Consider the following 25,965-nt stretch of genomic DNA (forward strand, 5'->3'; position numbering starts at 1 on the left):
CACATGACACCTACACAAAAACTGACCATAAATTAGGGAATAAAAACCTCACAACCAAAGGCAGAAAGGCAGAAATATTAAAATGAAGCCTTTTCAGATAAAAATGCTGCAAAAATTACTTTCAATAAAAGGCTGTGAAAAGATAGATTAAAATTAATTAGAAAGTAAATAATATAATCTTAAAGAATAAGTGGGTCAAAGAAAAAAATCACAAAAACAATGTGATAACTGTTGGAATGGATGTGGGAAAACTGGGACACAAATTCATTGCTGGTGGAGTTGTAAACTGATCCAACTATTCTAGAGAGCTATTTGGAATTTTGCCCAAGGGGCTATAAAAACTGCATACCTTTTGATTCAGCCATATCACTACTAGATCTGTTTCTCACAGAAATCATTAAAAAGGGAAAAAATTCACATATACAAAAATATTTGTAGCAGCTTTTTTTTGTGGTAACAAAGAATTAGAAATTAAGGGAATGCCCAAACTGGGGAATGGCTGAACAAGTTTTGGTATGTAAATGTAGTAGAATACTATTGTTCTGTAACAAATGAGGAGCAGGCTGATTTCATAAGAATCTGAAAAGACTTACATGAATTGATGCTGAGTGAAGTGAACAGCAACAGAAGAACATTGTACCCATGGCAATGTAGTGTGATTATCAACTGTGAAAAACTTAGATCTTCTCAGTAATAGAGTGATTCAAGACAATTCCAATAGACTTGTGATGGAAAATGCCATTCACATTCAGAGGCAGAACCCATCCTATAAATAACTATAAAATACTTGGGGGCTCAACCTTCCAAAGCACATATAAGATTTGTGTAGTTTCTCCCTTTCAAGAATTAAAGAACAATCTACATAGCTGAAGAAATATCCAATGCTCATGGCTAAGCTGTGGCAATATAATAAAAACAACACTACCAAAAGTATTTAATTTATACTTTTTTGCTTTGTTTTGTTTTTAATAAATCCTTTTCACCATCAAGGATAGTGAGGTTACCACATTTGGAAACTATGTTGTATTTAGAAGAAGTAGAAATAACACTGAACCATCTTGTTAGATAACAAAAACAATAACACTAGATAGACCCTATGCACCTTAATTGATACATAATGGAAGCAACATAATTTACACTTTTAATGCTATACTCAACAAGTTGCCAAGAAGATACTTTACAGAGCTTGATAAAATACCAAAATACATTTGGAAAAACAAAAAATATAGAATACCAAAGGAAATGACAAAAAGAAAGGAGATCAAAGAAAGAATAGAACTTCCAGACACAAAGTAATAATCATCAAAAACACCTGATATTGGTTATTGGTTAAAAAAATTGAGATAGATCAACAGAACAGAATAAATAAGGGAGATTCAAAAATAATACATAACTCAATATCTGATAAAGTGAAAAATATAAGTTACCTAGGGAAAATTCCTTGTTTAATAAACACTGATGAGAAAACTTGAAAGTCTGAAAGAAATTCATTTGGGAGCAGCACCTTATGCCACACTCCATAATATATTTTAAATGGAGATATGACCTCAATATTAAAGCAGATTTTATTTTTTTTAAGTTAGAAGATAAACAGATCATGCACTTTTCAAACTGTGGGGAAAAGAAGTATTCTCAACTAAAGAAAAGATAGAGGTAATTACAAAAGATAAAATAGTTCATTTTAAGTACTTGAAACTACATCTAGGATAAGAAAGGAAGTGGTTGAATGGGGGGAAAAACCTTTCTATTTAATTTTCCTAATGAGTTGTTATTCAAGAAAGATAAAACAATAAATTTGCAATTATGTAAATAAAGTGACTAAAACGTACACATATTCTAAAATATTTAGAGTGACACATTTTGTGATAGCTAAGAATTGAAACAAAGTAGATGCCCATTAATTGGGAAATGGATAATCAAATTATGGTACATGAATGGCACAGAATTTTCATTACCCTTCCATCTGCTTCAATCTTACTGTTCCCCCTTCCAGGAAAGCTGCTCTCTCCATGGACTCTGCTCTTGGTTTGGCTCCTTTACTGATTGTGGCCACTGGGAGAAATGCTATAGGGGATAGGAATCTCTGAGGCTACTGACATAGGGCCTCATGAAAATGGGTCTTGGTTCTTTGCATCACTATTTTTTTTTCCATTTTACGTGGAGAAACAGGAGTCTCCAACCTTCTCAGTCTGGAAATATCCAAGGGAGCTGTCCAGGTATCTGGATGTTAAGCCTCCATGCAGATCCATGCATCCATGGTGTCAGGCATCTCCAATTCTGGCTACAGGTCAATCAAAAAGATTTCTCCTATTCAGTGGATGATGGCTCAGAGAGATGAGAATCAATGAGTCATCCTTTATATTAAAAAAAAAAAGACAAATAATTGAATAAAACTAGTAGGCCAACCTAGTCTGATGACATATAGTTTTCCATACACACAGTTCCTGACCTTTCCATTTTTCTTATGTCTTCTTTGGGTCTGCGCTTGGTGTGTTTATAAGTACATGAGATAAAATGTTTTTCATTGTTCTTTCCATTTACATTGTTTTGGATCTTTTCAAAGTCTTCCAGTGCTCATCTTTATGCTTTGTGTTCATTGCTTAAATTTTGTGGTGCAATATTAATATTTCATGATATGCACATACTACAGTTTGTCTAGACATTCCCTAAGTGATGGAAAGCTACCTTTTTTCTCTCATCTTCACTGAACCACTTTCTACTCGACTACTTGCTGCCATGCCATCCTCTAAATGGAATTAGGAGCTATACTGGGAGGAATATAGCCACTGAGTACCTGTGGTGGTCTATCTCCCTCTCCCTCCCTAACCCCACCTTCCATATTTTCCTGGAAGAACTGTAATCAGATCAAAACTAACATTTCTTCCGAAAGGACAGTTAATTAATTGTTTTACTGTTCCACTCATAATTTTTGTGACTTCTCATTACCTCTTGTATTTAAATTCCCTTTCACAGAATCACTCCTTTATATTTGCTATTGTCCCAATTAGAATGTAAACTCCTTGAGAACAAAGACTGTCTTGTTTTTCATTGGGATCTGGCATTCAAAACCTTTCATGACCTGCTTCTGCTTTTCCTGTCTTCTTATACATAATAGATGGAAAAGACAAGATGGATTTCTAAAGCTTTTAGGAGGTTTAGAAATAGATGTCTAATGAGGTCTCTAAAATTCTCCAATTCATTTCACTTTACTTTATGTCTTTGCATCCCCCTCACTCAGGGCTATGAAGTTTCTTTATTTAAAGGCCCACAAAGCAGTTTTTGTTTTTACTATAGTCCGGCCCTCCAGCAGTCTGAGGGACAGTGAACTGGCCCCCTATTTAAAAAGTTTGAGGACCCCATTAGTATATTGATAAATCAAAGTTGATTTGGCCATTTTCCAAATGTTGACACAATTTTAGTTTGATCCTATTTCATTTTGACTTTACAAGTGATATTGCTATTTATATCTTTGAACAGGTAGTTCTTTTTTAATTTTCTGATTAAATTCTGATAAAAAAAAAAGGGACTTTGCAATTGGAGTATGTGACTAGTTGAATGCCTCTTGCAATGCTAGAATAATCTTCACAAAAATCATGCTAATTTGCAATCTAACCAGGAACATATTATATTTGCTTCTTCACTAGCTAGGTTTTGCCTCTTTTACCTCTTTTTGCACATCTGATGATATGAAGTCTGAGAGCTGCCACTTGTAAGTGGTATTAGGTAAATAACTTACTTTCACCTAGTTTCAAATTCCTCATCAGGTGTAAGACTAAGAAACTTACCTCTAAAGTCTGTTCTGCATCTAAAAGTATATTTCAACGTGGTACCTCAAGGTTTTATACTCACCTGGCATGTTTTCTTCACTACTACCCCAAATTTTAGGAAGAAAACTGATGGGTTCAAAATGTCTACATGAGAGCTACCAGGTTGGGGAAGGTCTTTGAAATCATTCCATACACAAGAAACTGGAGACTGAATGGATGCCAACAGCTGGAGAATGGCTGAATCAGTTATGGTCTATGGATGTGATGGAATACCATTGTTCTGTAAGAAATGACCAGCAGGACAATTTCAGAAAGGCCTGGAGAGACTGACATGAAGAGATGCTGAGTGAAATGAGCAGAACCAGGAGATCATTGTACACGGCAACAGCAAGATGATGTGATGATCAGTTCCTGCAGACGTGGCTCTTTTCAACAAGGAGGTGATTGAGGCGAGTTCCAATGATCTTGTGATGAAGAGAGCCATCTACAGCCAGAGAGAAGACTGTGGGAACTGAGTGTGGATCACAACATAGCATTTTCACTTTTTTTGTTATTTGACTGCATTTTGTTTTCTCTTTTTTTCCTTTTTGATCTGACTTTTCTTGTGCAGCACAATAATTGTGGAAATACGTATAGAAGAATTGCACATCTTCAACATATATAGGATTACTTGCCGTCTAAGGGAGAGGGTAGGGAGAAGGAAGGGAAATAATTTGGACACAAGGTTTTGTAAGGGTGAATTTGAAAATTATCTATGCATGTTTTGAAAACAAAAAGCTTTAATTTTAAAAATAAGATTTCATGGAAAGGGGGCAACTAGGTGGCATGGTGCTAGAGCTCTGACCCAAAGTCAGGAAGGCCGGAGTTCAAATCTTACTTACTAGCTATGTCACCCTGGGCAAGTCAGTTAACCCCAATTGCCTAAATATCATGGAATAAAGATGCTTCTTAAAATGGAACCTTTAAATTTTTATAAAATAAATTTTTAAAAGATGAGCACACTATCAAAAAATTATGTCCTGCATATAAAAGTATATCCCTGGGATGCAGTAAGAGCATGTGGCAGGCAAGGTGGTCCACTGGTTCTTGAAGAGAGACCCAGGCAATGGAGATGGTAATGGGACCAAGTGAGGGGAACAAGAACAGTGGATGTGGATTCAGGGCAATTGGTCCAGTAATGGTGTGGAGCCAATAGCAGCTGGGAGGATGGATACCTCAGCCTCTGCTATCTCCCTGTCTAATGCAGGTGAACAACAATCCCTGGTTTAAGAATTTCTGTAGATCAATAGCTACTCAAAATGATAACTCATGGGACCCTTTAGACATGACTGCTTTTTTGATAGTCAACCAGAGGATATAACTAGTTCAAAAATAGACAGCTAGATGGGAGAGTAGATAGTGTGATAAACATAGACCTATTGAGGCTGGGAAGGGACCCCAAAAGGTTGGAGTCATAGACTAGTATCTCGAGGTGTCTCAAAAGAATTTGCAAGCTTGACCCTATATCCAAGTCAAGGGGCAAAGTTTATTGTAATTGTAACACCAATTGAAGTAGGCTAAAGTTCAAGAGTTTTTAGCAAGGAACCTGGAGAAAGGAAATACCTTTATCCAGTTCTTCATGTCATTGATATGCTAATTTTATGGCCTAGGGGTAGAACCAAAGAGTGATCTCAAGAATTTGGTTATCTCTAACCAATAGACAGTAGATTTTGTATGACTATTCTAAGTTCAAAAGACTTGAAATCATTGACAGATTGTTAGCTCTCTAATATATCTTCCTTAAAGTCTAAGGAAGATATATAGGATATATAGACCAGAGGATTTTTATAATCATTGCCAAAATATCATTCTTAGATTGGAGAGCCTCAAGATTAGAGATTCCAAAGCCAAAAGATTTAGAACCACTGACAGATTGTTAGAACACAAGTACCCTAAGTTCAGGGGACCTTAAAATTATTGCTGTTTCAAAACAAAAATTATTGCTGTCTTTCCTAGAGACTATATTACATCATTTCCCCTCTCAAGCAGTTTGTATCCGAGTTTCATTTGGGACAAAGGGATGGAGATCTCATCTTCTGGAGCTGCTTCATGCTGATAAGGGATGAAGAGTTGTCCCTGCTTAGTGGAGGGGAATTGTGTCAGGACCTTGAATAGAATCATAGAGGGGCTTGACCATAATTAAAGTTTGGCATAAAATTCAGCCATGCCCAGGAAAGGGAGTGATTAACAAACTGATAAGATTGTGTGTGGGGGGCCTTTAGACAAAGAAACTTCATAGCCCTGGGTTGGGGAGGGGCTAGAAGTTAGGGATTTGTATGGCCAGAGAAGCCTCTCGGGTAGGGCTGCAGGTCAAGGTATCATCTGAACATACTGGATAGATAGCCAGGGCCTGTCCAAATATGTATGGACTGTCACAGAAGTCTTGTCCTACCCATGCTATGGACACAACTTCCCATGTTAACTGGTGAGGGGTTACATTTCCCTGGATTTGCCCCTTCAAGGACAAAAAAAAATTGTGAGTCTTTTTGCAATAGTATACAAAAGAAAGCATCTTTGAGATCTAAGATAGAAAACCATTTTGTTCCCTGGTATATTTGTAATGGGCTCATGGCTTCTACTGACCATGTGCTCTGATTATAGAAATTTGTTATAAGAGGAAAAAGCAGGGAGATGACTATGCATCAAAACAGATTCTTCAGGTTTCAGCCTGAGAGCACATGCTTAATAGCATAAAGCATCCTTAGATCTCTTTGAAAGCCAATCCTGTAGTAACAATTCTGCCTCATAATCAGACTCGGGAATAATCAGGTGGGAAACAAAGAAACAGAACTGGGAAACTGAGTCAGAAGGATCCCACCTTAAGCAGAGGCTAAGGTTGTCCTCCCAACTCTTGCCCAGATAAGGTGCCCCCCAAGACAGTTCAGAAAGGCATTCCTTTGAGTAATTTATGCCATTTCTCTGGAATGGTGGGTTACTGATTTAATGATCAGACAATAAAATTCAAAACTCAAAAAATTATCAGTTATAGTCCCAAGAAATTTTCTCTCTAATAGCAAATTCTACTAATCGCAGCTTAGAGCTATATACACTATTTTTAAAAGTTTAGCAGGACTTACACATATCGGAGATTTTGTTTAACATGTTTTATATGTTTAAACTAATCCCAATGTAAAGGATCAATCATTAAGCAAATTTATACATTCTTAGTAAACCCATTCCTTGTTTAGGAACTACAAATCCTAAATAGGCTCATTTCTCATGGCTGATGACCTTGCGTATTCTGATAGTTTCAAGAACACTGACAATCTTACGAATTAAGTGGGGGGAGGGTTGACAGAAACCCCAGAGAAGGAGCTGAGCTTGCTGTTGCCCACCCAAACCATTCATAATGTTTTCATGGATTGTACTGTTTTTGATACCTCTCCCCACTCTGTGAAGGAGGAAAAGGTATTATACACCTCATGCTTGGAAGTGAACTGATAAGGCTTTCATCTCATCTCCCTTGTTCCACACACAGTCATTACCAATTTTAGGTTTAATATGATGACAATAATTCCAAATAACTTAATTAACAATTTTAGAATTTTCCTAATAGCCAAATAGTCTTAGCTGTAATTTCTATTCCTTTAAATAAATTCCCCTTTTGTTTTAGGGAGAAAAGACAATTCTTAAAATTGTGATAGAATAGATTTTTAAAATGATCTAACTTTAATGAGATTCCCTAAATTCTGATTAAATGTTTTAGACAAACTGAATTGCCATGTGGTTATTTTCCAATTCATAAATTTCTCTTTTGTGAGCCAGGAAAAGGGTTAAGGTGCCAATTTTTACTGAGAGAGCCCTCAGAAGGCTAACTTTAAATAACTTAAAAGCAGGCTGATTGTAGCCAGAGTTTTTAAAGTAGTAGCAAATGGCTTTTTTATTTTCCTAAAGTTCCCAAACTCTTCTGTTAACACTATCAATACAAATACATTGCAATTTATATATGCCTTTAGTGGGTTTTAATTAGACTCCTTTAAAATTGCTTTCACTATCATATCTCAAACGAATTTCCAAATTACTTTATGTACATATAGAAATCATTTATTATATCTAAAAAACCCAGTTATCAAATATGAAGCAATTATTTTCAATAAAGCAGTTAACATTCATATAGCATGTTTTATACTAAGCACTTTGGCTATTGTGATTTTCACAACAACAACTATTATTTCTCTTTACAAATCATAAAACTGGTTAAAGTTAAAATAATTTTTTATAAATTACATAGCTAATACATATCCACAACTGAAACGAGAATGGTGGTCTTACCAAATGCAGTGGCAACTGGCTTCCTCACCTCACACTGCCATGCTGCGTAGTGCCAGGAGTACCCAAATTCTTCCCAGGCAGTTCCTGGACAGAACCTGCTGAAAGCTTAAGTGACTGGTGTCAGGATTTCTCTTTGATGGTAGTTTCAAGTGCCAGGGCTCAGGGAATGCTGACCATTGGGTCTCACTGCCACTCCCCAAAAATTGGATTGGGGAGGTGTTTGGGCAAGGTTGTGTAGGGTCCCCACAGTTTTGCTTTTTCTTTGATTCTTGTATTTCTACGATGAGGCAGAGTTTGAGTTTCCCTACAGTTATGAGATGAGAAGAGTTAGCAAATAGAGGGACTTGGGCTATAATCGATCTTGTTAACAATCCCCACAACTGAGATATGCTCAGGAGCACTCCAGGGAGTAGAATGGAGAGGGTCCTCTAATACCTTCTGGGATGCTTTCCCAAAGGAGCAGAAGGGGACTCCAGACAAGATAGGAGTCAAAGAAGGATTAGCAAAATCCTACTATTTACCTACTTTGTTTTTTCTTTTTCTTTTCTTTCAAAAAGGGGTAAATTCCTGAAATTATCCCCAGTGTTTCAGGAATTTTTCTTAAAATGACAAATTGCCAAACTTCTATTTTTATTATTATAGCTTTTTATTGACAGAACATATGCATGGGTAATTTTTCAACATTGACTCTTGCAAACACTTCTGATCCAACTTTTACCTTCCTTCCTTACACCCCCTCCCCTAGATGGCAGCCAGTCTCATACATGTTAAAGTATATCTTAAATACAATATGTGTACATATTTATACAGTTCTCTTGTTGCACAAGAAAAATCGGATTTAGAAAGGTAAAAATAACCTGGGAAGAAAAACAAAAATATTGCCAAACTTCTTAATCATTGCTCTCAAAACTTTGAAAATCTGCTAAGATGTTATTTTAATTTTAATTAGCTAACTTTTTTGTGTGGCCTCCAACTTTTTGTGTAGTTGAAGTTCACAGGAAAAAGATCAGGGTGCTTAAATTTATGGCTATCTTCCATAGAGATTATATGACATTATAGAACTAAGGAGATTCAAGTACATATTCTGCTTTAAATATGAGGGAGGATGTGAAGACCATGTATTTTAAAATCAGCCAGAGTCAGGAATTCAGGTTAGGGGAAAATCGTTAGTCTTTATTCTCAGTGAAGAAAGACGAGGTAAGGAATCCAAAGCAATGTGGCAGCTGAGTCAAGAAGCTAGCTAGACCAGAAGCCAAAAGGGCTGGGAGATGGAACCCAGGCTCAATCTCCCCAGCTTCTCTTCCTGTCTCTCTCTCTCCCCCCCCCAAAATCATCATTTTAACAACACATTTGGGACTTGCACAGAGAGGGGGGGGCCATTCTTTATCCAATCATGTATATTAATAGGGTATAGTCCAATTACTATTTAGCCTCAGGATTTGGGACCCCAGTGCATCAACCCAAACCTCAGCCCATTATTTTCCTGCTTTTTTAGAACACAGGTTATGCCATCCCTGACTCCTCAGGGAGGCAGAGCCCCCAAGGGGAGGGATCCACCCTCCCTAACTTCTCAGGGAAGGAGGGGAAAGCACAAAGAGGGATCAACCACCTGACTTTCAGGAAAGGTGGTGAAAGCACAAAAAGGAGATGATCACACCCCTCCCTGACATTTCAGGGAGATGAAAAGCACCAAAGGGAATGAAGGGTTTCTGGGCTGAAGGTCTTATTATGCACAAACCCATCAGCATGGGAGGATTACAAAGACATAGCAATAAAGGAGGCTATTAGGATGACTCTCCCCACAGTCATGCAGGCTAATTGGTGAAAAATATGAACCCAACCAAGTAGTGGAATACAAACAATAAAAACAACAGGGTTGGAAAAGATCACCAGAAGTCCTAAAAGGGTATAAACAATAGTCACACATACCTTCTTCCAGCAGCCAAGAGATAGTCCAAACCAATCTATTGTCCAGCCACAAGTCAGGGGAACCAATATCCTGAGTTTTAAGTCCTGCAAAAGTCTTTTAATTAGGAATCCAATATTCCAAGATTTTAAGTCCCAGTTTTTTTCATTTTCAGAGAATCCAATGATTCCTGAGAGTTTTCAGGCCTTGTCTCAAGAACCAATATTCCTGAAGGTTTTAAGTCCTATGTCTCGAGAACCAATGATTCCTGAGGGTTTTAAGTCCAACAATCTTTGATGTCCATGAGTCAAACACCATAACTCAGCCTTCAATGGTGAGACAACCAACAGAACCACCTGGTATTTTTTTCTCCTTTTGTTTCAAGGGTTGTTTTTCTTCTTTATGGACAAGGCTAATAACTTGTTGACACCCATCTGATTCCTTTCCACCTGTAAGATACAAGAAAACCTCTCCCAAAGTGGATATCTGGTCCTTTCCATTCACCATTTCTGGGTTCACATCACCTGGCGATTATCTAAAGATAGTGGGTGTCACATGGACACTGACCTGGGTTAAAAATTGTCTGCCGGAGCTAGTGCATCTTTGTCAAAATCATTTAATAGTATAAAGGGTTAGATTTAGAAGTTTTAGGATTACCTGTGACTTCTTTCTTTTGTTTTGAGGAGGTCTTTAATATCTCTGTTTCTCCTTCCACTATTGCCTGTCCTTTGAGGATTAAAAGGTATGCCGTGGTGTGTAAAATCTAACGTAAAAAAAGGTGCAAAATTTTTAAGTATAAGCAGGACCATTATCTGTTTTATTGCTTGGATACCCATAATGGCAAATGCTTGTATGAGGAATTAGTGATCACTAGGCTGTCTCTTTTTGCTGCTGGATTCAAAAGTAATCCAAAAGGTGTTTACCAAACGTGGATAAAAGATGAACCAAAAAGATTTATAATGGGTCACATCCATTTGCCAGATTTCATTGGGTCTCAAACCACAAGGGTTCTTCCTGGAGGCAGTGTAAGGGGGAAAGGAAGGGAACAGGCTTTTACTATGCTCCTAGCTTCCTCTTTTTAATTCCAAATTTAAATGTAAAGCTTGAGCAGCCTGAATATTTAGAAGAGATGCCTGGGCTTTTGGAATAAAGGGGTATTGACCAAATAGTTAAAGGCTATCTGCCTTTTGAATTTCCATCAAAATGGATATGGAAGTCCACTATGAGAGTACATTAATATATAGATTTACCTGGATGCTTCACTTGCCTTGAAGTTTTAAAGAGGAATATATTAGAGGCGAATTTTATTTGGGCTGTGGCAATTTTTTGTACCACACCTACTGAATAGGCCATTGATATTATATTTATGTCTCCTGGAAATAAGTAAGAGCTAGAATGATCAACACCATTTTTGAGTGGATGAAAAGGAGTTCTGACTACTTCTTTATAGTTAGATTTATAACAACACAAATTTATGTTTGGATGCATCCATGAAGATATTTCCTTTAAGAGGAACTTAGAAGCTTTTTCTTCAAGAATCCATCCCAATTATGTAATAGTCTGGGTTTCTTTAATGGGGACCATGTATAAAATTTGGGAGCCATAAAAAATTTGCCACCTGGATTCTCACAAACACTTAATTTGTGTGTTGGTATAAAAGGTGTATATCTTGTCAGGTCTTGTCCTGATAATTCTATTGTCGCTTAGTGGCTTTTAATAAAACCCTAGCCACAAGCACTGGGTAGGAGTAAGGTTTGTTCTGGTGTGCCAGGAGGTTCACCACTTATCACACTGTCTCCTTGGTGAAGGACTGCTGTGGGTGCCTCTTGTGTGGCAAAACTGATATTTCCAAGGATTTTTGAGGACTCTTTCAACCACATTGATAAAGCCAGTTCAACTTCTCTTAAAGCCTCTTGAACTTCTTTGTAAGCTGGTGTGGTGGAATTTAAAGCACTGTCTCCCCTTAAAATGTCATATAACGGTTGTAACTGATAGGTAGTCAAACCTAAACTGGTCGCACTCCATTGGATATCTCCTATCAATTTCTGAAAATATCAATGTGTTTAGCTTTTCTGTTCTTAAGGACAGTTTTTGAACTGTAAGCACCTTTAGGTATACTTCATATCCTAAATATTGAAAAGGAGATGTCTTGAATTTTTCTGAGCTATGTATAATTTGTAATTCTTAGTGTTTCTATGGTCTTTTGTAGACATGCTTCTAACATTTGTTCCTCAGGTGCACATCCCAATATATCATCCATGTAATATAATAACATAACTTTTGGGAATGCTTTTCTTACTGGAGCAAGGGCAGCAGCAACATACATTTGACACATAGTAGGGTTGTTTTTCATTCCCTGTGGCAAAACTGTCCATTCATATCTTTTATAAGCTCACCTAAGTTAATGCTGGGCACTGAAAAGGCAAATCTTTTCATATCCTCCTTATCCAGAGGGATAGAAAGAAACAATCCTTAATATCTATGACCCAAAGAGGCCATTCTCTAGGCAATTGAGTAGGAGATGGAAGTCCAGGCTGAAGAGTTCCCATAGTTTCCATCTGTTCATTCACCTTTCTTAAATTTGTTAACATCCTCCATTTTCCAGATTTCTTTTTTACAACAAACACTGGAATTCCAAGGACTTAGAGAAGGTTTTAAGTGTCCTTGGTCAAGCTGCTCCTGTACTATATCTAATAAGACCTGAATTTTATCGTTACTTAAGGGCCACTGTTCTATCCACACTGGTGTATCAGTTTTCCATCAGATAGGAACAGATGAAAGTGTTGGCATGGCAGGCCTTCAACAGCAGCCCTGCTTAAAAAACCGAAGTACTCTATTTTTTAACCCTAATTGCTGTAAATGTCTTTCCACAGATTGATGGGGATTTTTTTCAATTATAAAAGGAGTAAAAACTCCTGTTTTGCCTTCAAAAGTCCATCTCATAGGGGTACTAACTTAGCTGCTATTGATCCTCCTACACCAGACATGTAGGTGTTGTTAATCTTTGGCCAGTGATGGGCCAATTGGCACTCTAATGACTGTCTGATCTACACCAGTGTTACCAACCTTCCATGGAAGGCCATTTATATAGATCGAGATAGGCTTTGTTGTACAGCTGCTGTCCAGTATATTGCTGGATTTTGTGATCTGGAATCAGAATCTGGGTGACTATCACCAAGCTGCTTATTAGGATTCTGTATGAGTAAACCTGATTCTACTACTTCTCCTGGGTGATAAGTCACACATTGTCTGCCTGTATTGGTGACTAGGATATTAGCTACCCATTCCCCAATTTCCAACATCAGTGTATGGATGGACACTGTTTTGTATGTACTCTCAGGAGGTAAAATGGTCAAGCCTACTGTGCCTGGAGGCAAGGGATCCATAGGCTGGAGAGGAACAGATTTCACCCCTCCAGGGGTTATCTCAGTTGTCTCAGCTGCATACAACTCTATTCTTCCTAATTGTAATCCCTTTCTCCCATCAGGTTACTTCCTGGCTGGTTGATTGTGTAATCCCTTTCTGCCATCATATGGCTTCCTGGCTGATTGACCATGTCTGGGTATTGGACTTCTAGGCACTCTCTGAGTGCACCATTGCCCTTATGCCCCAAGTGTTTTTTGCCTGGGGCCCTGGGGCTGGGCCCCTTATCCCGTTTCCCTGAACCTGTCTACATTCTGAGGCCCAATGGAAGCCTCTGTTGCATTTTGGACATGGGGTACTAGGTCTTGTTCTCCTACCCTGTTTTCTCACTCTGCCTCTATACCAACACTGAGATGCCCTACTTTACTACACTGAAAGCATTGATGTGTCTCTCTAGAAGTCCCTTGCTGGAAGGGACCCTGTCTACCCATGTTGGGATCTTGGGAAGTCTGCATCATAGTGTGGCTATAAAAGGATTTGTGCCACTGTGGCACAGTGTCTTATGAACTTCTAAAGGAGCATCCTTGGCAGTCCTAGTATAATCCTTCTGACATCTCATTAGATTTTCCTTAGCAAGTTGCCTTATTAAAACACCTGTTGATGAATTTTCCCATTAGTTCTTGTGATAGCAGTCTGCAAACGTCCCACAAAGTCAGCAAAGGGTTCATCTGGCCCTTGTGTTATTTTTGTGAAGGCCTCACCTTTGTCATTTTTATTGTGAATCGAAGCCCATGCTCCCAGGGGACTGGAAGCAGATTTTTTCTTTCTTCTAGGAATAGGGTTTCTTAGTGCTAACTGAATTATATTGTATAAATAGAATGCCTCGATGGAAATTGAATGAGGACCGTTTTCACTGAAACACGTGGACAACTGTTGTCCAACCAGGGACCAGTTATCTCGAGAGATCTGCTCCTGCTCTACGAACCAAGGGGAGATGTGGTTTAATGTACCCACAAGTCTAGCTACCTGTTCCCAAGTTATAAGTACCCCTTGTCCTTCTATCAGCTTAAGCATACTTTCTATAGCACCACTCTTGGGTGGGGTTGAAGGGGTTGGGGATGGGAATGGAGAGTCTTTAGCTAGCATTTGTCCCATTTCAGCCAAAAAAAAGATTACTGGTTTAGTTTTTAAGAAAATAAGTTCTCTGTTTGTCTATTAACAATACTCACCCAAGTTCCTGGTCACCAGAGACTTCTTCAGTCCTTGGTTCCCACCGCTGGGCACCAAATGTGAAGACCGTGTATTTTAAAATCAGCCAGAGTCAGGAATTCAGGTTAGGGGAAAATCGTCTATCTTTATTCTCAGTGAAGAAGGATCGGAGGTGGAAGGGAATTGGCAATAGCAATGTGTGCAGCTGAGTCAAGAAGCTAGCTAGATTAGCAGCCACACGACCAGCAGCTAGGAGAATAGAACCCAGGCCCAATCTCCCCCAGCTTCTCTTCCTGTCTCTCTCTGCCTCCACCCACCAAAATCGTCATTTCCTATACAACACATCAGGACTTGCACAGAGAGTGGGCGGGGCCATTCTTTATCCAATCATGTATATTAATAGGGTATAGTCCAATTACTATTTAGCCTCAGGTACTTGGGACCTCAGTGCATCAACTCAAACCTCAGCCCATTACAGGAGGATATGATGCTGAGCAAGTTGCTTTAATCTCTCAGCTTGAATTTTCTTATTAGTAAAATCAGAAATTTTGTAAAGTTATAAAATTTTGCAATTTTTTACATAATAGGACTTACCTTACAGGGTTATTTGGATTAAATGAGATAACATATGTAAAGTTTTTAGCAAATTTTAAAAGGGCTAAATTTATTTTTAAAATATTAAATTTATTATTAATGAAATATCATAGCAAGATTTGCAAAAAACATTCCTCCATAAACATAGGGCATAATATATGCCATCAGTGGGAGACTGAGTATGCAGAAAGATCACACATTAAAAAGTTATGGAGGCCTTTCCCATGTCCTATATAGCAGACCAACAGGAAATTTTCTGGTGATATTATCTGTGGCATTTTAAAAGGTTTGAAAGACATCTGAGTAATGTAATCATTTCATTAATAAGGCCAGCATATTAATAAAAGGGTGGTTATTTGGCTGTCTCTCTAAAATCACTAACATCATAGTGGTAGGCTTCAACGCTTATATATATTTTTTATGAAAGCTTTTTATTTTTCAAAACATATGCATAGACAATTCTTGCAAAAAACCTTATGTTCCAATTTTCCCTCCCTTCCCCCACACCCTCCCCTAGATGGCAAGTAGTGCAATATTATGTGTTCTTTTAGAAGAGGAATATAAAAAAATATGGCAACTCTGGTTGACAATTGATGAGAGAATAAATATTACAATGAGGAATATTGTTATTTTTGCACTGAGACTATGACTATATCCAGACTACAATTGCCCCTGGTCAATTCAGGGGTCCTCAAAACTATGGGCTATTTAGTTTCTTTATTTAAAGGTTCACAAAACAAAGGTTTTGTTTTAACTATAGTTCAGCCCTCCACAGTCTGAGGGACAGTGAACTGGCCCCCTATTTAAAAAGTTTGAGGACCCTTGAAAAGGGGTCTGTTTTCACCCAAGCTTGATAGAATGGAATTCACCTTAAACTAAATATTATTTGAAAGGATGAACAGAATTGAGGAGGTGGTTAGTGCAACCTGTAAAAACTGAAGTCTTAAAAATAGATAAAAGGAAGACGCTGAATATCCCCAAATTAATATTAGTCATTAATAATCATTTATTTCATATCTTACTACTTCTTGAAGAGCATGGGATTTCTGATGGACATGCACCCATATTGTACCTATTTCTTACTGCCTGGGAGCTTTCTGCCTTACCCAACTTTCAGTCTGCTAGGATGTGTTGACTTAGAATAAGTCCTGCTAAGAACCAGCTGACAGCTGTTTGGTAATAGCCTCTACTCTCAGCCAACAAAAGCCAGGCAGTACCTTTTGACTAAGATTAGATCTGTCCCTTTTGACCCCTTTGTCAAGGTAGGAGGTTAAAGCCTTTTGCTATAAATAACTACCTGGCTTATCATTAGCATTCAGCTGTGACTGAATTTGAACTTGTACAAAAGGTAACTTAAATAAGAAATTCAGAAATTGTTTTCCTAGTTTACCTTCCTATCTGAATTAGTCCTATCTGGCAAACTCTATTGCTTTATTTTGGCAAGTGCTAAGTTTCCTTGCTCTATATTTAATAACCTTTTTTTTTGTTGTTAGCAATGTGGAAATGTGGTGTTATAAATTTGCCTCTAAAACTACTTTCCAAAATCTAATAGATTTTGAACATTTATAATTTTCTTTTAAATTTTCTAATTTCTCCTTTTACACAATTATTGTATAATTTTCAAGTAAGCTAACACCAGTTATGGCCTAAATTGCCTTATTAATCTTTGTATTTGGGGGTATTATGATCTGAAAATATGCAAAATGTTTAACCTTTTAAAATTTATCCAGGACTTTATTTTTAGTCTCAGTTCAGCATTGACATTAACTAGTAAAGCACCTTGAAAAAAAAAATCACTTTCTCTCTCCTGACGGTAATTTCCCCAGATATAAAATAAACGAGTTGAACTAGAATCAGTTAGGCAAGCTACATTGAGGGCCAAATTCTGCAGCCAACTGTTTTGCTATGGCCCATAAACTTAGAATGATTTTCACATAAAAAAAAAAAATAAATCTGTGTATTTAAAAAAATAGAAAAAAGAAAAACAGAAATAGAAAATAAAACATGTCCCCAGCCATGATATATATTATCAAAATATATAACAATAAATTACCAATTTAAGAAAGGATATATATTAGTAGAAGAAATTATATTCATGAGAGTCCATCTTTGCTTCCTTATAGATTGTTCTTTTGTTCTCTGCTGTGTACTTTTTTTTTTACTTTGGCCCAAGCAGGCCATAGTTAAGTACAGATATAGTTACACATACAAATGTATACAAATACACACACTCGCACATATACACATATACACACATTCATAACCGCTCTCAGATCCACATACATATGTCTCTATACACACATACATAGAGCAATATGCACATATATGTACATATTCACACACACATATACACACATTTATCCATATATAAACATGTATCTAAAACAATATTAGTATAGCTGACATATAATATAGATTTCTCTCTTGATTGAGTCTTTGACTTTAAGATCAATAATTTATAGCTGTACTTTTTTCTAATAAATTCTACTCCTGATCCTTATTATAGTGTTTGTATTTCTTCTTTCCTATTCCTGATAACTCTTTGCTTTAATTCTGTTCCTTAACTTGACTCGCTATTATTATGTAAACCTCTTCCTACCCATGGATCCCTCCTCTTCTTCCCACCCTTTGCTTCCTCCTCTGGCTGTCTCTCCTCTTTTTTCTCTATAGATTTTGGAAGGTGCTATATCCTTCATGGTATATGCTATACCTGTCATAGTTTTTTATATATAAATATATTTAAATAAAATATTTTTATATATTAATAAAATATACAAATATATATATATATATATTTATATATAAAAACTATGAAGGGTATAGCACCCTCCAAAAAAAACCCCATATATACATATACAGATATACACACACACACAAACTATGAAAGGTATAGTATATACCCTTCATATAGCATATATCTGTAGTGTTGCCTATTTAACCCATTCCCAATGTGAGTAGGTTCTCAGAATTACAACCCTCCTCCCCCACTAATGCCTCTGTGTCTATTCTTCCTCTGCACCTCATTTGTATAGTTACTATTTTTACCTTTTCCTACGTAGTTTTGCTTTTGAGTCAAATCATAACTCTGTCCCTTTCTTTCTTTTGAGCTTCTCAGCTGCTGATGTCAATTTTAAACATATGGTATACATTCCCATGTAAGAAACAATTTGTCCATGTTAAGTTCCTTGAAATTAATCTTTGATGTTATCTTTGATGTTCATTTTTTTATTGAATTCAGGGTTGTTTTTAATAAAGCCCTGAAAATCTCCAAGTTCATCGGATATCCTTTTTTCATTCAATATTATGGATAATTTTGCTGAATATTGTGGATATTTTTGAATATTTTGGGCCACAGGCCTAGTTCGATTGATGTATATAATTCAGTGGTCCTCAAACTTTTGTTTATAATATCTTTATCCTATTGAAAATGATTGAGGATCTGTCCAAAGAGTTTTTGTTTATGTGGTTTATAGTTATATTGATCATATTAAAAATAAAAACTAATTATGAATTTGTAGACTCTCTGAAAGGATTTCAGAGATTCCCAGGATGCTCTGGACCAGACTTTGACAACCACTGGATGATTCCAGTACCTGCGGCCTTTTATTGTGGCTGCTGCTAAGTTCTGTACAATTCTAATTGTAGCTCTGGAATCTTTTTTTTTTTTTCGTATGTTGCAAAAATTTCTCTTTGATCTGGGGATTTCAAAATTTGGCTATAATATTCCTATGTGTTTTCCACAAAGGATCTCTTAGGGGTGGGCGAGCAATAGATTTTTTTCTACTTATATTCATATTCCCTTCATATTCTATCACTCCAGGACAATTTTCTTGGATTATTTCTTACATTATTGTGTCAAGATTCTTTTTTAAGACACAGCTTTCAGGTAGTTTTGATTATTTTTATATTTTATCTTCTTGATCTGTTCTCCAGATCTGTGGTTTTTCCTACGTTTCACATTCTGTTCTAGTTTTCATTCTTTATATTCTACTTTATTTCTTGCTGCCTTAGCTAGCTTTGCTGGTTTCCCCTTGCCCAGTTCTAATTTTCAGAGTTATTTTCATCTTTAAGACTTTTTTTTTTCCTAGTTGGTTAACTTTTTCATACTGTTTTTCTTGGGTGGTTTTTATTTTTTGTTTTTCCTCCATGTATCTGATTTTTAAATTCCTTTTTTTTTTTTTTTTTTTTTTGAGTTCTTTAAGTTCTTTCTGGGCAGGGTAATTTTTTAAATTTCAGACTGGGCAGAGTCCTCTTCTGAAGATGAACCCTAGTCTTTCTTGTTCCCATAATAAAGTTTCTATAGTTGGGTTCTTCTTTGCTAATCATTGTATTTTTTTTAATGAGAAGTATTAGTGTGAGCACCTTCAATCATGGGGAGGGAAGATGGTGCCTCTAACTTCAGTTGAGCTCTCCCTCTGACTTGGAACCTCAGTCTAAGAGCTCCTCCCCCCTGCAAGTGTCCACACTTAAGAGTCCCTGCTTCCCCGCCCCCCCCTTTGCATTCACCAGGTGTGCTGGTTCCTTCTCACCCAGGGCTGCATCTCTGCAGCACAGTTGGGCCTAACATTCCTAATCAACCAAGATTCACTCAGATTTCCTGGACTCAGACTCTGTGTGCAGTCTGGGATGTGAAATTTTTATGGTTTCTGCCAAGGCTCTAGTGACACCTAACTATCCAGGGGTCCCGACATTGGTATCTTTTGTGGAGCTAGCATGGATGTGTTTGCACTTCACAGGTTAATCCCCAGCCTGGGGTTTTTCGCCTGATATTCTTGGGTTGTACCACGGGGATCCCAGTTCTGCCCAATTCTTGATTTTTTACCAATTTATATTCATTTTGAGATGCAAATTTGTTCTATTTATGGGAATAAATCTGGAGAGCTTGAAATTTACTCCATCTTCCTAGAAGTCTCCATTTTCACATTTTAAAAATATGCCTTTAAAACCTGTTTTAAACTTTTTGCTTTAAATATATTTTGTTGTTGAGGCAATTGGGGTTAAGTGACTTGAGCAGGGTCACCAGCTAGGAAGCCAGATTTGAACTCCAGTCCTCCTGACTTCAGAGCCGCTGCTCAATCCCCTGCGCCACGGAGCAGCCCCTGCTTTCAACATATTTAAAGTTGTTCTTAAATTTAGCTCAGTGAATTGCTCTATTTTCTTGCTCCTTTCTCCAAAATTAGCAATATCGTGTCAAATCTAATGATTTTTCTCAAATTTTCTCCCTATCTTCTCTGAAGCCTTTGATATCCTTTAATCACTTTCTCCTTGATACTCTCTTCTTTAGCTTTTTTGTGATACTCTTAGCTCTACTTCTACAATCTATTAACTTTTGTGGGATTTTTTTTTTCATCTTTTCTCAACTCCAGATTTTCTCTTTCCCTACAGTCCCTTCCCCACTCACTGAGAAGGCAAATAATACTGATACTCATTAATATATTCTTTGCTGATCATGGAGGTTAAGCTTGTCAACTGTGAGCATCTCACAGGCCTCTGTCCCCAGCCCTCTTCTTTTTTCTATATACCTTTTCCCATGGATGCATTTATCATTGCTATATACTACAATTCTTAGTTATCCAGTTCTAAACACTTTAGGCAACTTTACAGTTGCCTATTTGCCATCTTGAATGGGATATCCATAGATACCTTAAACTTATGTTCCAAACTAAATTCATCTTTCCCCTCAAACCAAGAATAACAAATTGCAAAGCTGAGTATAACTCTGGTGAGGAAGGGGAGAGGGGGAGAGAATAGATCTTTAACTGAAGAGAGAAATTTCAAGCATTTCTGATTCAAAGATCATTGATGAGCAGGAACTTTGAAAATACAAACAAGGGTCTGGAGACGTTTGGAAAAGTAAATTTATGAGCAATCAAAAGGCCCCTATAATAATCATATAGAACATTCTACTAGGAAAAGAAACAAGCCTTCATTCAGAACCTTATCGCATTCAAAAAAGTAGCTGAAGGAATTAAATAATAACAGAGGCTTTGGGTGCCAAATTGGATGCTTTTGGAATGGAAAGATTAGAAAGGATAAAATACTCAAAAGAGTTCAGAGCTATTCCAAGCTGACTTCTTGGAGCTTGTTAGGCACTTTGGGAGTGGGGGGAAGGAAGCAGGGGAAAGTTTCCTGGGTGGAAGAGGAGGAGGGGAAGAGTCGTTTCCCTGGTGTAAAACGGAAAGGGAAAAGAGTCGTTTCCTGGGTGGAAGGGGGGGGGGGAGGAGAAGAAACGTTTCCTGGTGGTAAGAGGGGGAGGGGAAGAGTCGTTTCCTGAGTGGAAGAGGGGGAGGGGAAGAGTCGTTTCCTGAGTGGAAGAGGGGGAGGGGAAGAGTCGTTTCCTGAGTGGAGAGGGGGAGGGGAAGAGTCGTTTCCTGAGTGGAAGAGGGGAGGGAAGAGTCGTTTCCTGAGTAGAAAAGGGGGAGGGGAAGAGTCATTTCCTGGTGATAAGAGGGGGAGGGGAAGAAACGTTTTTTGGTGTAAGAGGGAAAGGGAAAGAGTCGTTTCCTAGTGGTAAGAGCAGGAGGGGAAGAGTCGTTTCCGGGTGGTAAGAGGAGGAGGGGAAGAAACATTTCCCTGGTGTAAAACGGAAAGGGAAAAAGACGCTTCTCCGGGGGGGGGGGGGAGGAGAAAGAAAGTTTTGGGGTAAGAGGGGAGGGGAAGAGCCCTTCCTGAGGGAAGAGGGGAGGGGGAGCGCCCGAGGGGAAGAGGGGAGGGAAGAGCCTTTCCTGGTGATAAGAGGGGGAGGGGAAGAAACGTTTTTTGGTGTAAGAGGGAAAGGGAAAGAGTCGTTTCCTAGTGGTAAGAGCAGGAGGGGAAGACGTTTTCCTGGTTTAAGAGGGAAAGGGGAAAGAGTCGTTTCCTGAGGGGAAGGGGGGGAGGGGAAGAGGAGACTGGGAAGGAGTCGCTTCCCTGGGGGAAGACCCAGAAGGCCTCGCCAACCCTTTTCCCCGGCCCCTCCACGCCCCTTGCCGGGCTTCCTTCCCTTTCCCTTCCCTCCCGCCGGGAGGGACGCCCCCCCCCATGGCGGCTTTAACCGCCGGGAGCGCCCCGCAGGAGCAGTCAGGGGCCGCGCCCCGCCCCCTGCCCCCCAGCCCGCAGGCCGGGCGCACGGTCGGCCGCCCCGCCCCCCGGGCCGTCCGCCAGAGGGGCGGCTCGGGCGCTGGCGGGGGGCCGCTGGGCCGCGCCCCCGGGTCCCTCCGCGGGGCCTGCTCCTGCTCCGGGCCGCGCCGGCCCAGGCCCCGGTGCAGCGGGGATGGGGCCGCCCGCAGAGGTGACTCCCCAGGCAGCGGGACCCGCGGGCGCCCCGCCGGCCAGCCCGCCTCCTACCTCCCGGCGTTTGGGGCCAGGGAGGAGCATCGTCCACCTGCACCCCAAGAAGCTGCTGCTGCCGCGGCACCTGCGCGTGTTCTCCTTCACGGAGGGCGGCGCCCGGGTGGAGGACCAGCCCTACGTGCCCGGCAACTGCAACTTCAGGGGGTCCGTGGAGGGCTCCCCGCGCTCGGAGGCGGCGCTGAGCACGGGCTCCGGGCCCCCGCGCATGCTGAGGCCCCGAGGACCCGCTTAAGATGGAGCCTGCAGGCCCTCCAGCTTTCGGGTGGTTCACGCCGAAGGACGCCTCCCCCAATTCACCTGCGCCTCGACGCCGGGAGATAGAGCGGGCGGTTGGCCGCTCGGCGGGGGGTTTCCCGGGACCCTCGCCCACGCCCACCAGGGACATGGAGGTGGGTGGTGCTGGCAAGCCCGAAACTTTCGAGTTAACCCGACCAGGGCCATCAGCAACGCTGATGACGGGCACGGACTGCATTTCCAGGTCCTGAACGCCCGCATACAGCTGAAGGCCATCGAGGTCTGGACCGACGTCAGCAAGGTGAACACCAGCGTGAAGAAGCTGATAGAGGTCCTGGAGCAGTTCTCCGAGTACAGGAGGAAGGTCCTGTACAGGGAGGTCAGGACCGACTGGACGCACTTGTACGTGCACAAGTTTTACCCCGACGCGCTGGGCTGGGCCTACGTCGGAAGCGTCTGCGACCAGAGCTACGGAGCGTCCGTCAGCACGTTGCCGGACAAGAACCTGGTCGCCCCTTCTACGTGGTCTTCTCACGAGTTAGGCCACGGCGTGGGCATGGCCCACGATAATAAAGGCTGCTTTTGTCAGGGTAGGTCGCAGTGCATCATGGGGGCCGGCGGAAGGTTTGGCTTCAGTAACTGCAGTTTTGTCGATTATTTCAACCTGGTGTCTGTGAAAGGCGACTGCCTGGACGATATTCCGGGGCATCAGTACTCGGTAAAGAGGTGCGGCAACAAAGTGGTGGATGACGGAGAGGAGTGTGACTGCGGCACGATGGAGGAATGCAAGAAGGACCTGTGCTGCCGGCCCGATTGCAGGCTGAGGCCCGGCGCAGACTGCCACACGGGCTTGTGCTGCAGGGACTGCCGCTTCAAGCCCCCCGGGCACGTGTGCAGAGGCAAGCACAACGCCTGCGACCTCGCGGAATTCTGCAACGGGACGTCGCCTCTGTGCCCGGAATTAAAGCAGGGGTTGGAACCCCCGGGGGAAGGGAGGCCCCGCCGCAGGGGTGCAACGACGCTTTTACAGTGAAGAGAATGCCCGGCGAGGCCAGGGACGCCCCGTTTATCTGCTATGAAGAAGTGCACAGAAGAAGCGACCGATTCGGTAACTGCGGCCTCGTAGGCCGGAGTTACAAAAGGTGCAGGGAGAACGACATGCTGTGCGGAAGGCTGCAGTGCGTCAACGTGAAGAGCGTCCCCGAAATGCCCGATCACACAACGGTCGTCTTCACGCATCTGAAGGAGTTCAATATCCGGTGCTGGGGCACAGACTACCACTCCTCGATGCGGGCCATGGAGCTGCGGGACGACGGCGCCGTGAAAGACGGCACCGCCTGCGGCAGGAACCTGATCTGCATTAACCGCACTTGTCACGATGTCTCGGTCCTCAAATACGACTGTCGCCCGGAGAAGTGCAACAAGCGAGGCGTGTGCAACAACAGGAAAGACTGCCACTGTCACTACGGATGGGCCCCGCCCTTCTGCGAGACCCCAGGCTACGGAGGAAGCATCGACAGCGGGCCTGCAGGAAAGATGAAAACCGTTTCCAAGACGGTCAAAGTCGTGCCCATTATGTTTATCCGACTCATTTTGTTAGTCACCTCTTTGGTTGGGGTAATCCTAAAAGAAATGATAGCAAAATTCTTAAAACAGAGGGCAAAAGGGATAGTTCATTTAGCAAAAAAACCTCTGGCAAAGAACAAAAGGGAGAATGTGAAGAAGATCTCAGAGAAAAAACCCAAACTTCCCAAATGAAATCATTCCTGAATTAGCTTTTATAAGAAATAACTTCGCTAAATAGCCTCTGTGAAAGGCAAGGATGGCCACTAACTGTTAGTTTTATTGTTTGTCATTCGAATTCTCTTTGCCATCTTGGGTTTTTTCTCAGGTTCTGATTATCAAATAAAAACTGACTTCATATTTGAACCAACCAAGGTTATTATTATAATTATATTTTTGGAGCATTCGGTTGGCTCTAGAGTTTATATTGAAGATTTGGGGGGAATTGAATTTGTTTTGAGGATTTTTAACCTGATTATCTAAAACTGATGGGGTGAAAGCTCCTGGGCTTCAGCATTAGCTGTTACTTTTTCAGCCTGGCTCGCATCCCTCAAATCTGGCAGTTATGTCTGACTTTGTGAAAATCCTCTCTGTGACTACTCTGAACAAACTGAAATTTTCACTATTCCTTATGTTTAGCACCTGCTTCCTTTCTTACAGAAATAGAAAAAGACTACAGACCAAAAGGCAATTTCTAGTGTTGCTCTCAGCATCCTAACGTACAATTTTACCCACATTAATTCATATAAGATGTTTTAATCTGTTTTATTTTAAATTTCTAAGCATTTTTGAGACTTCCACCCCACTTCCCCCAACCCTCAGAGAATGATTGGTATGTGCCCAACTTTTGGCTGTTGGGAAGAATATAAAGTGCCAAGTGAACCACTGATGAAGGCATTTGGCTATGGCATTAGAACACCTGGTCTTGCTGCATATCTCCAGACTACACCCAATGTTCAGCTAAACTAAACTTTCAGCTTTCATGAAATATGACCTTGTATAAAAGAATCCTGTCATGTTCCTGTGTTGGGATATAATGAAACACCATCACTTGAAACAACAACAACAACAAAACACATTTTGATAGCACTTTGTGTTGTGCAAAGCCCTTTATGGGTATTATCTCATTTAATCCTTACAATAACCTTGTAAGATAGGTGCTCTAGAGCAGTGGTTCTCAAACTTTTGTTCTCAATATTCCTTTATACTATTAGAAATTATGGAAGATACGTCCAGTAAGTTTTTATTTATGTGGATTATGTTTATATACATGTATATATGTATATATATCATGTTAGAAATAAAAACTAATTTTGAATTTGTAGACTCTGTAAGGGTTTCAGAGAGCTCTAGGACTCTGGACCATACTCTTGAGAACCACTACCTTAGAGGCCTGTTTTAGAGTCTGGAGGCCCTTGTCAGGTCCTATCCTTTAGCTTTACTTGCAAGGGCAAGTCACTTAACTTTCACAGCTCCTCAGGCAATGCTCCAAGACTCCCAAGTTATAGACTAGTTGCTAATTTGCATTAGTGTAGAGAGTTTCCATTTTGGGAGTTGCTTATCCAGAGGAAATCACAGATTTAAATTTAAAAAAAAAAAAAAGGATGAGGAAACCCCTCCATTCAGATAATGATCCAGGCACAGGTCTAGCATCTAAACCTTAGATTATATCCCAGAGGTTCCTAA

General features: G+C 40.1%; 1 protein-coding gene across 1 annotated transcript; it reads left to right on the forward strand.

Annotated features, from left to right (window-relative positions):
• Positions 1-22,715: 22,715 nt before the first annotated feature.
• LOC100919697 (disintegrin and metalloproteinase domain-containing protein 30-like) lies at positions 22,716-25,524 on the forward strand. The gene is made up of 3 exons (XM_031968712.1): positions 22,716-22,811; positions 22,862-23,669; positions 23,747-25,524. Exons 1-3 carry the CDS (start codon positions 22,716-22,718, stop codon positions 24,472-24,474), a joined length of 1,632 nt encoding a protein of 543 aa, XP_031824572.1. The 3' UTR covers positions 24,475-25,524.
• The last annotated feature ends 441 nt before the right edge of the window (positions 25,525-25,965 follow it).

The sequence above is a fragment of the Sarcophilus harrisii genome, chromosome 4, assembly GCF_902635505.1.
Source record: "Sarcophilus harrisii chromosome 4, mSarHar1.11, whole genome shotgun sequence".
Taxonomy (NCBI): Eukaryota; Metazoa; Chordata; class Mammalia; order Dasyuromorphia; family Dasyuridae; genus Sarcophilus; species Sarcophilus harrisii.

Bases quoted from the DNA above. Each gene is read 5' to 3' on its own strand.
- LOC100919697 (XM_031968712.1), top strand. From the start codon at position 22,716: ATGGAGCCTGCAGGCCCTCCAGCTTTCGGGTGGTTCACGCCGAAGGAC. The intron at 22,812-22,861 runs GTTGGCCGCTCG...CACGCCCACCAG, and splicing joins GCCGGGAGATAGAGCGGGCG to GGACATGGAGGTGGGTGGTG. The intron at 23,670-23,746 runs GCCCGGAATTAA...ACGCTTTTACAG, and splicing joins CAACGGGACGTCGCCTCTGT to TGAAGAGAATGCCCGGCGAG.